The following is a 15,967-nucleotide window of genomic DNA, read 5'->3' as shown; positions in this document are numbered from 1 at the left end:
TACCCTTTACAGCTAACTCTAGTAACATGGAAGTCGTTCCCTCGTGTCTTAAACGATGTCCTATTATTCTGTGCCTTCTCCTTGTCAGTGTTTTCCTCATATTACTCTCCTCTGCGATTCTGCGCTAAACCTCCTCATTCCTTAACGTATGAGTCCAAATAATTTTAAACACTTGCCTGCACCACACCTCAAATGCTTCAATTATTTCCGTTCCGGTTTTCCCATTGTCCATGTTTCACTATCACTGAATGCTATGATCCAGACGTACATTCTCAGAAATTTTTTCCTCAAATTGAAGCCTATATTTGATGCTAGTAGACTTCTCTTGAGCAGGAATGCCTTTTTTTTTCAAGGCGAGTCTGCTTTTGATGTCCTCCTTGCTTTAACTCAGTATCTTTGATATCCTTTCACATTGAATTTTAATTCCACTCCAAAACCTTTCTTTTATTTGAATTATTGCTTTTTCGATGTACAGACCGAGCAGTGTGGGCTAAGACTACATCCCTATAGTACATCCTTTTTAACCCGAGCACTTCGTTCTTGGTCGTTCAATCTTATTATACACTCTTGGCCCTTGTGCATACTGCCCGTCTCTCCCTACATTTTACTCATATTTTTTCAGAATTTTAAGCCTCTTCCCTCATCTTACATTGTCGAATGCTTCTTCCAGGTCGACAAATCCTATGAATGTGTCTGGATTTTTCTTTAGTCCTGCTTCCATTATCAACCACAACGTCAGAACTGCATTTCTCATGTCCTTATCTTTTCTGAAGCCAAAGTGATCGACATCAAGCAGATGCTCAATTTTCTTTCCCGTTCTTCTGTACATTATTCTTGTCAGAAAATTGGATACATGAGCCTTTAAGCCTATCGTACCATAATTCTCGCACTTGTCAGCTCTTGCTGTCTTCGGAAATGTGTGGATGATAAGTCAGAGGGTATTTCGCCCGACTCATACACTCTAAACACCAACGTGAATAGTGGTTTCGTTGGCACTTCTTCCAGTGATTTTAGAAGTTTTAGGAATATTATCTATCCTTCCGTCTTATTTGATCTTAAGTCGTCAAAATATCTCTTAAATTCTGGTTCTGGTGCTGGATCCCCTCTCTCACCTAAATCAACTCCTATTTCTTCTTCTATCACATCAGACAAATCGTGCCCCCTCATTGACGCCTTAATTGTACTCTTCTCATCTATCCACTGACTCCTTCGCATTTAACCGTGGAATCCCGTTGCACTTTGGATGTTACCACTCTTGCTCTTAATATCACCGAAGGTTCTTTTGATTTTCCTGTATGATGAGCGGTACGTCCGACAATTATTTCCTTTTCGATTTCATTACACTTTTTCATGGAGCCATTTCGTCTTAGCTTCCCTTCACTTCGTTTCCATTTCATTACTGAGTGACTTGTATATCTGTGTTCTTCAATTTCTCTAAATATTTTTGTACTTCCTTACTTTTTGAATGTACTTAAGTATTTATTCCCTTACCCATGTTTTCTTCGCAGTTCTCTTCTTTGCATTTATGTTTTCCTTCAGAACTTGTGTGATTGCCCTTTTTTATGTCCATTCTTCTTCAGTTTTACTGACTAATGAGCTGAGCTATTCCCTGTTGCTTTTTTACTGTTTAGAGGATTCAAGCGTGTCTCGTCGTCCCTTAGTACTTCTGTATCCCGCTTCTTTGCGTATTGACTAATGTCTTCAGCCTACTCTTCACCACTACTACATTGCGATCTGAGTCTATATCTGCTCCTGGATACACCTTACAATCTAGTATCTGATTTTGGAAGCTCTGTCTCGTCATGATGTAATCTAACTGAAATCGTCTTGTATCAACCGATCTTTTCCAATCATTCCTCATCCTCTTCACTATGAGCATTCGAAATATATTACAGACCTCAATCTGTCTCTCTTCTGACATTCCTTGTCCCAAGCCCGTATTCTCCTACTACCTTTTCTTCTATTCCTTCCTCTACAACAGCATTACAGTCCGCCATGACTGTTATATTTTCATTGTCTTTTATGTACTGGATTATCCTTTCTATATTCTCATATACTTTCTCTATCTCTTCATCTTCAGCTTGTTGCGTCAGCATCCATTCCTGAACTATCATTGTCTGTGTTGTTTGCTGTCGATTCTGACAAGAACAAACCGATCACTGTTCACTGTAACACACTCGCTGCCCTACCTTTCTGTTTATAGAGAACCCTACTCCCGTTTTACTATTTTCTGCTGCTGTTGATATTACCATCAACTCATCTGACCAGAGATCATTGTCTTCTTTTCATTTCACTTTAGTGATCCCAATTATATCTAGACTGAGACTTTGCCTTTCCCTTGTCAGGTTATCTAGTTTACCTACCAGGTTCCAGCCTCTCACATTCCACGCCTCGACTCATAGAACATTGTCCTTTTGTTCCTTACTCAGTCTTTTTCTAGTGGGTACCCGTCCCCCCCCCCCCCCCTTTTGACAGTGCCCTCCTGGACATCCGAATGGGGAACTAGTCCGGAATCTTTAGCCAATGGGTGATCATAATATCATAACATCACTTTTTCAATTACCGGCCACATGTTCTGTAGATACACGCTATGTGTTTTTAAAGTAGTGGTTTCCATTTCCTTCTGCATCCACATGTCGTTGATCGTTGCTGATTTTCCGTCTTTAGGGGTGGCTTCCCACTAAAAGGACAAGAGAGTGCCCTGTACCTGAGTCCTCTCGTCCACCCTCTATGACAATGCCGTTGGCAGAATGAGAGTGACTTCTTGTGCCGGAAATCTTCGGCCGCCGATACTAATTATTAATCAAAATTAAAGCAGTGGTGGGTTTCGCACCCAGGACTGAGGACTTTTCGATTAATAATCAAAGACGTTACACCTACAGCACATTCACTGCACAATTTATCGGCAGGTATACATGGAACTCTTCATCCATATCTGCTTTCACAGTCAGCTTCGAACCTGTTATATAATACAAGCCGACACGAAATTTTTCTTTATAAGAGAGAAAAGTGTGAACTTTGCCTCGTCCCTGAGTTGAATCTGCAAATCTAAACTCGTCAGTCCTGCTATCAAGACTTACAATAATTCATTTGCTTGGTTTTAGCCACTTGGGTAAATATTCTCACCACTATGAAAGCTGCTACAAACAGAAATCTAAAGCAGAGAGGACCTGAGTTACCGTGCTCGATTCAACCAATGAGATTCTATGAACCTTTTTACTAGGTTCCACCCTCCGTTTCCCTTACACTTCATTCAGTTACCTGGTACCCACAGGTACCCTCCACATTCGGCAACAGGTGTAGCGCCCAACCCACATTTTTCCCATACCCTTTATTTAATACCTACAGGAGTGTGTTTTGTGTTATACATTCGCACATGGCAGACCGTTGGCTGGATGAGGAGTGACTTCTTATGTCCGAAGTTTTCGGGCGCCATTGTTGACGATTTATGTTCAAAATTTAAGCGGTGGGATGTTTCTAACGCGGGATCGAGGACGTTTTGGTTATTAATCAAAGATGGTACTCGTTGACCACAGGGACGGTTCTTACATACCGGCAAAGGAAAATTATGTAATATGAACGTCATTTAAAGACCCATAGTTATGCTAAAGAATTTGCCTTTAACGTGAGATAGTAACTTCACATACAGATGTGCAGTGATTTTATAGCTTTATAAATTTCAAAACAAACTCCCTATTACCTTGGTTCATTGTCGTTCCATTATTAAACAACATGACATCGATGCACTGAAATAAATTTGCAGGCCTTGTGAGTCAGTGCAGTCAACTTCATCCTAGACTAAAACAATGCAGCACCATCTTATAAACACATAACATATACCATCTGTCACCTGCCATTACGCCTGCCACTGATTCTCACCACAACAACTGGCCACGCTAGACGAACTGTCAAAAAGACTCCAGCTGAAGCTGTTGATTTTAATCCAGTGTCTAGCGACGTCATTTCAATAGCACAGTACTCAAAAATACGTTTGTAAATTTAAATTATGTGATATCTCCTAATACAGATGCCCAAGTTCATCCAAATCACACTGGAAACGTTTCACGGATAACTAGTGGTGATAACATGCAAAATGTGCTATAATGTTTTGAATAAATCCGATCGGAGATATTTGCAAAGATCTAATACCGTAGAAAAACAATAATCATGATATTGGCATTACTGTGTGGAGTTTTTGTGTGAAGACTTCATGATATTCTGTTAAATGAAACCTGTCATTACGTAATAGACGTAAACCAAATCAGCTGTGGTGGTTTATTAATAATGCTAACCAGATTCAGCAGAGGACATCAAGTTGAATAATATTAAATCAGTTAATACCATAGAAAACAATTTGTAGCAAAACTCAGCAATGCTGCTAGTACGAAATCATTACCAAATAAATGACCTTTTTAAATGGCAGCAGCAGTACCCCAACCACAAAGGATATAGTGAACGTAATTTGTAAGTATCGCTGCAATCATTTATTTAATAACAATAAAATTTCACTAATTAGATAAAAGACATAGGCTTCATGAACGTTACTAATAAAATAGTATATTTTTGACAAACTAACAATCATATTTATTACTCACAACGTTTAGCGAACTGGCACACAAACCAGAGGCTACGCTGGACGGTGTCTAAACATTTGGGTGGCCATGCCGACTCGTGTCGCTATCTTTGGAAAGCATTTACTTTGTCGTATTTTCTTCCATATGATAGATTTCCTTACTGTTTAAACTATTGTTGAATCTCTGGAACACGAACACAGGGAAAATTTTGTAATGAAACAAACCGGTATTCCACGCACAGCTCTGTTCTGGCGTAGTTCAATACAGAAACACATTCCATAGTGAAATGGAACTAATCTCAACATCAAAAATCGTGTACTTTGTAGCAGTGTAAATAATGCAGATAAAAACACACTCACACAAGCAAGCGTGCACAACATGTTAACCGATACTACACATGCCACATTATCCGAGCAACGGGTCGTAGAATAATGGGGAGTGGCAGCGTGCCTGCTAAGTTATAGTATCATGCGCAGCACTAGATACAGCACTCGAGCTGTACGTGAAACATCCCGTATGTTGACACTACTATGTATTAGACTTCTTATTGATTGGTCCGTAGAGAAACAATAATTTTTTCTCGACAATAATATGATTTAATATTAGTGTTTTTCACTAACAAGATTCTTATATGGATTTTCTTTCTTCACAGTTTGAGCAGTTCTCAAGATAAATGACGTTTGCTTTATTGTATCTTTCATTACATTATATTGCCATAGTAATACTTGAAAACACTGAAACAGCTAAAAATATGAGCATTAACACCATTTCATATATTATAGTCTTGTCTCGGTGGTTAACAATCATAATATTATCACAGTATAAAGTTATCAATACCAAAAGTTTTGTTGGAACTGTAAATAAATCGCAGATAGACAGTGACCAATCGATCTATTCCAAATTCGTGTTTCAGACGTAAACTCCTTTTTTGAAAACTATAACTTAGAACAATACGTAAAAATTGTTGGTCCTGACATAACTTAACACACTCTTTCTGCCACCACACGGAAGTGCTTCAAATGGGTTCCATCAAAAAATCCTGCAAAACCTGATACGAGGACACTATTCATCTTAATTTTGACACTTACTAGAAATGCCTTTTGAAGCAAATTTATGCATTGTACTCGAATCAGAATGTTAAAATGTATGACTTGTGACAACTTTTCTCATTTTAAACGTGACATTTTAGCTGCTATTAATGGACTAAACAATCGATCAAGAATATCAGTGGCTTGAAAAATACTTAGTGTAATCGAAATCCAATTACTGAATTGTAATCCTGTGATTAATCTGAAACGTTTAATGAACATCGTTTAACACATTGTTATAATTTCATTTTGACATTTTTCTAGTGATTTTTGAGTTTTATGTTGGCTCCCCTTGGTACCTACTTAAGCCCTGTTCAATGAAAAGATTAGAAACACAATCTGCTTACTACCAGAACCAGTAAGTTGTGAGTTTTCCCAGTGTCACTTGGATGCACAGAACTTTCTGTGTTGTTAAATATCAAAATAAATTAAATTTACACAATACCTTTGTTGAATCATAAGAGAGATAATAATTCCGACATGGTGCAGGTCTGACATCATGGAAGTGACGTAAATAGCCACTACAATAAGTTCATATACCTCAGGAGGAGTCTCTATGGCTGCAATACTACGTTGCACATTTGTGGTGATATTAAGTGGCATACACAATAGCAGACCATAGAAATACATATCAATATAAGATCTTTTTTTACCTAGGGTAAAGTGGCGTCACCGACTCTGCAATTATGTCATATTGAACAGAACAATAGTAACCTTAGATACATGGTAATGCTTCTTCATTAATGATAAACTTGTAAGGTCACTCAAAAATACTAGTGCATATGAATCTATGGATCCGCACCGTTGACAATTAATGACTGTAATTTAAATATATAAACGACTGCTTAGGTTTATGTAATATACTGTACACTGAAGTGCCAAAGAAACTGGTATAGACACCGTTTTCAAATACAGAGATATGTAAACAATCGGAATACGGTGCTGCTGTCGGAAAAGCCTATATAAGTCAACAAGTGTCTGGAGCAGCTGTTATATTGGTTACTGCTGCTGCAATGGCAGGTCATCAAGATTTAAATTAGTTTGGAGGTGTATTACAGAGGGCCCACGAGTGATGGGACATCGCATCTCTGAGGTAGTGATGAAGTGGAGGTTTTCATGTACAACCATTTCACGAGTGTTTCGTGAATATCAGGAATCTGCTAAAACATTAGTACTCCGACATCGCTACCACCGGAAAAAGATCCTGCAAGAACGGGACCAACGACGACTGTAGAGAACCGTTCAAAGTGACAGAAGTACAATCCTTCCGCAAATTGCTGCAGAGTTCATTGCTGGGCCAACAACGAGTGTTAGCGAGTGAACCATTCAACGAAACATCATCGATATGGGCTTTCGGATCCGAAGGTCCACTCGTGTATCCTTGACGACAGCACGACACAAAGCCTTGCGCCTAGCCCGAGGCCGTAAAAACTGACATTTGTCTGTTGATAAATGGAAACATATTGTCTGTTCGGATGGGTATCGTTTGAAATTGTATTGAGCACAAGGACCTTTACTAGTATGGATAAAATCTCATGAACCCATGGACGCAGCATGTGAGTAGAGGACCATTGAAGCTAATGGAGGATCTTTAATGGTGTGAAATGTGTGCACTTAGAGTTATATCAGACCCCTGATATGTCTTGAAACGATTCTGACACGTACGTGAGCATCCTGTCTGATCCTTTGTGCATTACGACGGACTTGTGCAATTCCAACCGGACAATGATGCACCCCACACGTCCAGAATTGCTGCAGAGTGGTTCCAGAACAGTCTTCAGAGTGTAAAACTTTCCGCTGCCCAGCAAACTCCAGAGACGTGAACATTGAGCATTTTTGGGATGGCTTGCAACGTGCTTTTCAGAAGAGAATTCCACCCCTCGTACTCTTACGGATTTATGGATAGCTTTGCAGGATTCATGGTGTCTGTTCACTCTAGCACTACTTCAGACACTAGTAAAGTCCATGCCAAGTCGTGTTATGGCTCTTATTGCGTGCTCCCGGCGTCGCTAGACGATATTAGGTTGCTGTACCAGTTCCTTTGGCTCTTCACTGTATATTAATACCAAGTAAAACAATTAATACCAAATAAAATAAAAAAACAATAAAGCTCACGGTCAAAACGGATATAATAATTTCTGAAACTTAGACAAACCAAAATTGAATTAGCCAGAGTAGCCTAAGAGTTCCTATGGACTTTCTGTGCCAGAATATGGGAACTTGAACATGTAATGTGCTGGCAGTAGTATATGCAGAGACGACCAGAGTAGTGGAGTGTAGAAAGGTGGAGAACTATATCGCAACGTACTTTCCTGGTTAAATAGCTTGTATTTCATGTGAAGTTGTCAGCGTAGATATTTTTTCCACTGAAAATCTGGTCCGTGATCGAAACTGCTAGTGAATAAATATACTGTAAGGCAGCACAATGATATCTCGCTTTTCCCCAAGTATATTGGCTGAAAGTACTTTTTCATTTTGTTATTTTTGTGTATTGCACCTTTGTGTCAACCAAGATCATCAGCGACTCTAAATACTGTTTGACTAATCCTGTATTAATTGTAAAGCAGTAAAGCTTCAGTGGTTTGATATATAGCAAGGCTCAGTCTCTTGTGCATTTTCGTTAGTGGGTGTCATTCTTGTTTTCTATGTTTAACTGTTTATTCTGGCGGTTACTCAAAGTCTGTTTTTCTTCCGTGCCAAATATTGAATGAACGTTTTAATGTAACATTGCTTCCAGGTCCTGAGTAGTTTGTGTGTCACTAACAATTTGTGCTGCCAATTGTGTCAGTGCAATGCAGCCACACTTAGACGTTATTGTTCCGTTGTAAATGTTACCTACCCAACCTGTCACCCTCCTGTTACTTGAATTATATTGATTACTGTTACTTTAAGGGAGATGTAACGGATTGGGGTCCTAAAATTAGTGTTTTCAAAAATATTATTTTCTTGATGTACACTGTTTAATCCGTGTTGTGTGTGAATTTTATCGTGATAGCAGCTTTAGAAAAGCTTTTAAATTCTCAAACTGATTGACTCTGCACTGGCGGCCTCTCTCACCTTTTCCGACATTTGGGAAACTGCTTGCTTTATAGGAATTTTTGTCAATGTGAAGGCTATTTTCGTTCTAAATCTTTCGTTGACGTCTGTATCTCTGGATGACACCATATCCTTCCCTAAAAACTTTCTTGCATGTGGTTTATTTACGTTTTAGCAATACTAACACACATTATTAGGTACAAGGTTGAATTCACAAACCTTTACGTGTAATTCAAGATTTATGCATAATGGGTGGTGTTAAAAGGGTCTAGGAAACGGAGGTTTCAAGGAAATCGGTTTACCAACAAAAAAGAGGAAGCAGCTCCAAATGAAGAACATAAGCTCTCAGCTTCAGAGTCGAAACTTGCGACAGGAGAACTGCACACGTGCGTGAATGATGCTGATACCTGTTCGTCTGGATTCACACTTATTGATATAGAGCTTCTCTGCCAGGCTATACAGTTTACATTTTCATGAATGAACTGTAAAAATACGGAAAGCATGATTGTTGTTGAAGAAAGAAGAGGGGGAGTAGCTTGTGATTTTAAACCGATTTGTACTGTAATTATCATGGATATGAATATTCATTTATCTAATCCAAAATATCTGACATTGATACATATGAAAGCAAGTTTAGGTTATCATATGCTCTGAGATGCCTTGGACAGGGCAGGGAAGGAGGTAGTTTATTGTGTGGTTTTCTGAACATGCCTCCACGTTTTGCAAGGTTTGAAAAAATAAAAAAGGAATGTCCGATTCTGTATGCGGTACTGCCAGAGTTTCTACGAAGAAATAGAACTTCTGGTAGATATTCATGACAGTGGATCTCCTACAAATATTACTGATCTGTGTGTGTGCGTGTCTGTAGATGGAACCTGGATGAAAAGGTGTCACACATCTCTATATGGAGTTGCATCTCTTATTGGTACTGACTCAGGTAAAGCTTTAGACGTAGAAACTATGTCTAAATACTGAAACCATGGTGCAACAAGGTAAATGTCCAACGATGAAGACAGTGAGAAACTGTGGCAAGAAAGGCATGAAGTAGCACGATCTAAAAATTATAATGGCTCAAGTAGGGGCATGGAGGCTGCTGCAGTTGTGAGGATGTTCTGCATATCTGAGGACCAGTGTGTTAGATATACTAAATACCTTGATGTTGGGGACTCCTCTTCGTTCAATGCTGTAACCGATAAAAATCGGTACATTAGAACAATAGGAAAGTTGGAATGTGTTGGCCGCATTCAAAAGAGGTTAGGTGGTAGGCTTCGTCGCTTGATGAAAGAGAAGAAAGGTAAAGTACTTGAGAATGGAAAACCACTATAGGAAAAGACACGCTAACTCTGAGAGAAACCGATTCACTTTAGTTACTGTATGGGAAAGCTGCCAGGTGAAACACACATAATTTAGGGGCAATGAGGCCTGTTGTGTAGGCAATTTTTTCCACAAACTATCCACTGACTAAAAACCAATGCACAACCTGTGTCCGAAAGATGATTGTTGTAAGTTCATCAATATAAATGAGACGTATTCGCATAAACAGTTAATAACAGAACCTGTCATGAATGCAATTAGGCCCACATTCAGGTTTCTTCCTAACCCTGATTTATTGAGTAAGTGTCTTCATGGAAAGACACAAAATGCAAATGAAAGCCTCAATAATTTAATTTGGATTAGATGCTCAAAAAGGACATTCTGTAGACCTAAAGTACACAAAATAGGTGTCTATGATGCAATTTTATGTTACAATAACGGAAACATTGGCGCAATTGAATTGCTGACGAGAGTTGGTATAGTTCCTGGCGTGTTTACAACAAAAGCATTCTACGCCACTGACGGGAGCAGGGTCAAGAAAGCTAACAGATCAGTGTCTTACATGCAAATACAAGTCAGGCAGATTCGAAGAGGAGATAACAGAAACGTGAAGGATGAGGATTTTCAGTATGGAGGATTTTAAAATTGAGGTAAGATTATTACATGTAGAAGTATGAGCAGAAAATTTTTAACCTCATTTCCTGCGTTTTACATTTTTACGTTATTAGAAAACTTTTCTAAAAAAGTATTTACGTTAATGCTATGATATTTTCAGAACCTGTTTGCAATGTGTGGCTGTTTCCCTGGAACTAAAAAATACGGGATGCTGCAATTACATTCTGATTTTTCGATGACTGTATGTAGAAAAAAGTGTAGTTTTTGATGTGCAAAATTAAACTCTATTAAAGACACAGTTTTTACCATAAATTAATAATTGTACTTCAATGGTCTGTTCAGGACATTACAATAACATTTTCATACTAATTGCATGACTGGAATTTTAGTTGTGGCTTTTTATAAAAAACCATAAAAAGTAAAACTTCTAACTTCTGGTAAAATATTAATCCTGCATAATTTATTATATTATTCTGTTAAAACACATCTCCTTTGCCTTACACACGAAAAATGTTAGGTTTGTACATTAATAAATATGGCTGTGAAGATTTTTTAAAGGAATGTTTTAGTTTTCCGTTACATCCTCCAATAATGAAGTACACTGGTTTTACTGGTGTACTTGTCATCGCCCTAATACTGACTTCTTTTAGCTGTTAAATTACTAAGACCTTGTAAAAGGCATGACTGCAATAGGGTGCAAACCAGGGCATTCTGTACTTAATTTGGTATGTAACATACCATTGGGGAACTAAATCTTGTAATTAACTAATTCATAACTCTTCTATAATGACATCCGTTGAATGAAATGTGAAGTAACAAACTTAAACAAATTTAGCAGCAATTTAACAGTTTCCCTCCTTTATCGTTGTAGGATTAGAAGATGTATTATTCAATCTTCAGGTTTTATTAACAGTCGTCGTTGGCCCATATGTTCATTTTTGTTATGTGTAGAAAGTATTTCTTTTATTTCCGCCAATGATCACAAAAAAAGTGTGGCCCTTAGGCTACCGGGTTCGGTCAGCAATGATCGTATTCAGTTGCATTTCAAAACGTTTCGTAAAATAATAAAGCCTTACTGGCATCGTCCAAAATATACACAAAATCAGCTTAGCCTCGTCGCACATATTAAAACATGGTGTAATCTAGGTCACAGCTCTGGCACACTTATACTCTAGTACATGTCCTAAGACACCTTCGCATATGTACCTTAGAAGTATCCAGTGCTTGGATTACCCAATCAGTTGCTTCTGTGGCGCATCTAGATCAGTGGGTGATGTCGAGGTTGGAATACTGTCACCATATGTCGCCTACTGTAGAGAAGCCACTGACCTTTGTAATTATTTGGTCAATGCCGTTACCCTATTATCTAGGTATCGCGTCAACAAGAAATTTAATACAGTTTGTTATTGTTATGAATGGTGCTCAATTTTCCCATTGCCTGGTCCTTTTACTCCTCAAGCAACTTCAGGCCACTGGCCGCCTACTTCAAACTTACCTAAACTGAGCCCGTAGCTCGTATTCTAGTGGCCAGTGTCACAGTTTGTTGCTCGTTGAGTCCTGGATTCGATTTCCGGCGGGATAACAGGTGTTACTGTATCAGCTACTGAATGTTTGTGTTGTCCTCATCATTTCTACTAATTTTCATCACAAGCACATACAAGTTTCCGAAGTGGTGTCAAATAGAATGATTCGGACCAGGCAACGGAACCACAGGATCTCCATCAGTAATTCCACCCGATAATTTAATTTCATTTGGACCATCGTGTTGTCAAGGATGTTGTCATAAAGTTTTGGCTCAACAGTTGTATGAATCAAGTACCATAATTTATGCTCAAGATAATATGAGAACCGTATTGGTGTAACATGAACGTCACAAAAGATGATTTTGTTTCATTGACAGTCAAAGGGAGTGATTGATAAAGAGAATGGCAAAAGCTTCCGTGGACCACCTCCGCTACAGAGACTAGAGGCATTACAGATGGTGTGTTCAACATACATAGAAGGGTAAAGTGGCTGGGTACTCACGTTGTGCCTCCAGATGACCTTGTGTATCCAGGGGTCGGCGCGCACGTTGCATTCGAAGTAAACGTCGACGCCTTCGCGGATGGCGCTGCCGTTGATGTTGCTGCCCAGCTCCAGAGACACGACGGGGCTGTCTGAACACACGGCACCGGCTGACACAGCTGATACACAGCAAAGGTTACCGCATACACATATACAAACATTAAAAGGTTTCTAGCTCTTGCACCTGACTAGGCGAACTATAATTTCTATCGGAGCAGAAATATTTTGGTCAAATGTTTGAATGGACCGAACGAAAGTCTTACTATAAACTGTACTATTCATTTTGTTGAAATTTTCAAAGCCAAAGGAAGACTGGAAAGTGGAGAAAACTTGTATCACACTGACCAGCATTTCTTTGAAAGTGGTCTGAAGAAAAATTCTTTTCCGAATTTTCGAAGCTAATCGAAACGTGGGAAGTGGACTAATTAGGTACCAGACTGACTAGCTGGAGATTTACTTTCACGAAAACATTAATTGCTTAGATGTTATCAAGGTAATTAAGGAAAAGTAAATTAATGATTTTATAAGAAATAAAATTGATTTGTGTCCCCATTTTCACAGCCAAACGAAGATCGGGAGCAGAAAAATGGTTTATCAAATTGATCCATGTGAAGTCTTGTGTTGTGGAAGCGTCTTTAGTCGTTTGAAAGTAATTTGGATAACTAAGAAAAAATTAATGATCTGAGGGAAAACTGAAATATATCAAGAGTAGCAATTCTGGGCGTGAAAAGTAGATTTGGTGTGATATTTATATATCAAATAGTGTTCCTTCGACTCAAGTACTAAATTTAGGACGTTTCTAGAGTAAAAGGTCTTAGGAAGGTTAATGAGGTGTCAGAAACTTTCTCTCTTCAAGGCGTTGCTGTTTCACGCATAAGATGTTGCGTTGGTGTTGTATTTAATTGTCAAAATTCAGGACATTTAGAGAGAAGAAGAAGACTCAAAGAGATAATGCTTTCAATACAAAACTTGAAAATAAAAGAAAATCTTGAAATAATACTGTCAAGTCAGCACTGAATTGATTCGCCTAAAAGTAAGACATAATGCAGATTAGAGGAACATCAGCGCACCTTTCAATGACGGTGGAAATCACGTACCGCAAAAGAGATGGTGGTTGAGAATGTAAAGCTCAGTGTTCGCCTCAGCATCTTCGAATTTTATGGGGTAGTAGAGCATATTTGTCTCGTGGATTATGTAGATAATGCAGTCTGCTGTTGTACGGCCTTTTTATATGTCATCTAAGTTCGAACTTTCAGTCTCAAAAATGTTTCAGTAATTTTTCAACTATGAGAAAAGAGAATGCGTATTCCCAATTGGGACGTCAGTTTCTGTGCATGATTTAGAGCATCACTCAAAGGTGCGTCAAGGGCTTCTATAACCTGTTTTCCTCCATTACTTTTAGAAAAATTGTTTCTTAATACATTTCACCTTATTTTCAAAAATATTTTCTTAGTCTTCTTAATATAGGTGCATCATCAGAAGAGTAGCGCTGAGTATGTAAATGGAAATAAGAACCGTGTCTTTCATATGTCTTTGAAAGGGTAGTTATGGCACAAAGAATCTAATATAACGGAGCTTAACGCTGAAACAAAGTCTCATTTTAATAAAGTTGCTAAAAAACATAATTTTCCAATATTCCATCCCCGCGCACAGCCACGAGTTAAAATTTTTTAGCAATCTCCAGCATTTATTTAACTCTGAACTGTAATTAATAACATGTAAAATAAAGAATAACATCATAGCATTAGAGTACTGATCAGTAAAATTAATGGAGTACTTGTTTTTATCGTGGTATTGTAGTCAACAACGGTGGTTGCTATGGCCCGCTTCTCGGAAAGCAATGTAACATTGGTAGAGGTAGGTTAAATGTTTACAGGTGTCAGATCAGCATTTTCCTTCTCAAGAGCGGATATGAAGAAGATAATCCCGCCACATTCAGAGTAGAATATCGAACAATGTTGGATAGAAGTAGAATTTCAAAACAAACGTTTTATAATAACTATGTAATAAATATTTTAAAAAATCTTAATCTCATCACAAATCAGTATGGAATTCTATTGACCTATTTAACACAATAGGCACAAGAAAGCTTAATTTCTTCATAAAAGAGCCGGACATTCTATTGACCTGTTTAACAGTGAACAGAAACGAACGAAGAAAACAGTCTGTAGTTTCTTTAATATATATTTTAACTACTTTTCTCATAATGAATTTATTGCAGTAAGTAACATTCTCTACAAATTTCTCACTCTAAACGTTTTAACTGAGGCTACTTTATATATTCGAAAACTACCGCTGATTATATTTCTACACTCTCTCCGATATATGAAGCCATAAATTGCTGCTTGCTTATCGGGACATTCTGTGATCTGTGAAAGGTATTTGTGAGAATAAATCAGAACAGCTACATTAAAATGGGATGAGGCCACAACAAATTAAATCAAATCATTCAACAAACACCTATCTAACAGGAAACAAAGAGTGCCATTAGGAAGCTATCAATGAATACTCTTTATATACTATGGATGCTATGGATAATAGGGATACTGTTTAAATAAATTCTGTTTTAATACCCTTACACTAACATCAGGCATCTGGTGGTTTGGAGTATTTTAAGGTGGAACAGCATCTCTGTCTATAGGTATGGCAGACAGATTTACGAGTCTGGAAGAGTTCTAGAGAAGGGCGGTTCACGGACGAAAGTCTTCAATCGGCCAATCCTTGTGGATTGGGTGTTCATGAGACTGAGACAGTTACAAAACTGGATCAACTGAAAGGAGAGATATAATTCAAAGAGGATTTGGTCGACACGTTGTGAATTAGTCTGGTCACCATGCGTTTAACAGTGATTCTTAAAATGCAGTGATCTATGTTGCTAGGAAAATTTTGTGCATTGGGGAAAATCTAACTCATTGCCATGTGTACATCCTCCAGTACATCTCTCTCGTGATAGCCACTCCACTTTTATCAGATAAATTCTGGCTCATGTAGGAGGCGACAAAATCTATTGCAGTCTATCATCTGAGAACGGAACAAGGAGGAGAAGAAACATCATTATAATATTCTCTTCACCACGTATCAGACGGTGGCTTGTCTGGCTGTAGACGCATAGAAAGATATAGAAAACAGTTCGTTGTTTGAGATACAATATTGTTCAGGATCTCAAGTAGAAATTAATAATTCAGAGGGGAAAGTAAACGTAAGTACTTTAATGAGTGTAACTGATCACGCTATTATTATTCTGCATTGTTATTAGACAGATATTTCTCCGATACT

The 15,967-nt window shown here is 38.2% G+C and overlaps 1 protein-coding gene across 1 annotated transcript in view; it reads right to left on the bottom strand.

Moving 5' to 3' along the window:
- The window catches only part of LOC126342753 (neural cell adhesion molecule 1-like), a 207,019-nt gene that overhangs the window by 142,019 nt on the left and 49,033 nt on the right, over window positions 1–15,967 (bottom strand). Inside the window, exon 5 of the mRNA XM_050001886.1 lies at window positions 12,653–12,783. Within this exon, the coding sequence (XP_049857843.1) occupies window positions 12,653–12,783 (131 nt within the window). The remainder of the gene's footprint in view (window positions 1–12,652; window positions 12,784–15,967) is intronic.

Source organism: Schistocerca gregaria, chromosome 1 (genome assembly GCF_023897955.1).
Source record: "Schistocerca gregaria isolate iqSchGreg1 chromosome 1, iqSchGreg1.2, whole genome shotgun sequence".
Classification (NCBI taxonomy): domain Eukaryota; kingdom Metazoa; phylum Arthropoda; class Insecta; order Orthoptera; family Acrididae; genus Schistocerca; species Schistocerca gregaria.
This window is presented reverse-complemented; position numbering and strand designations above follow the sequence as displayed.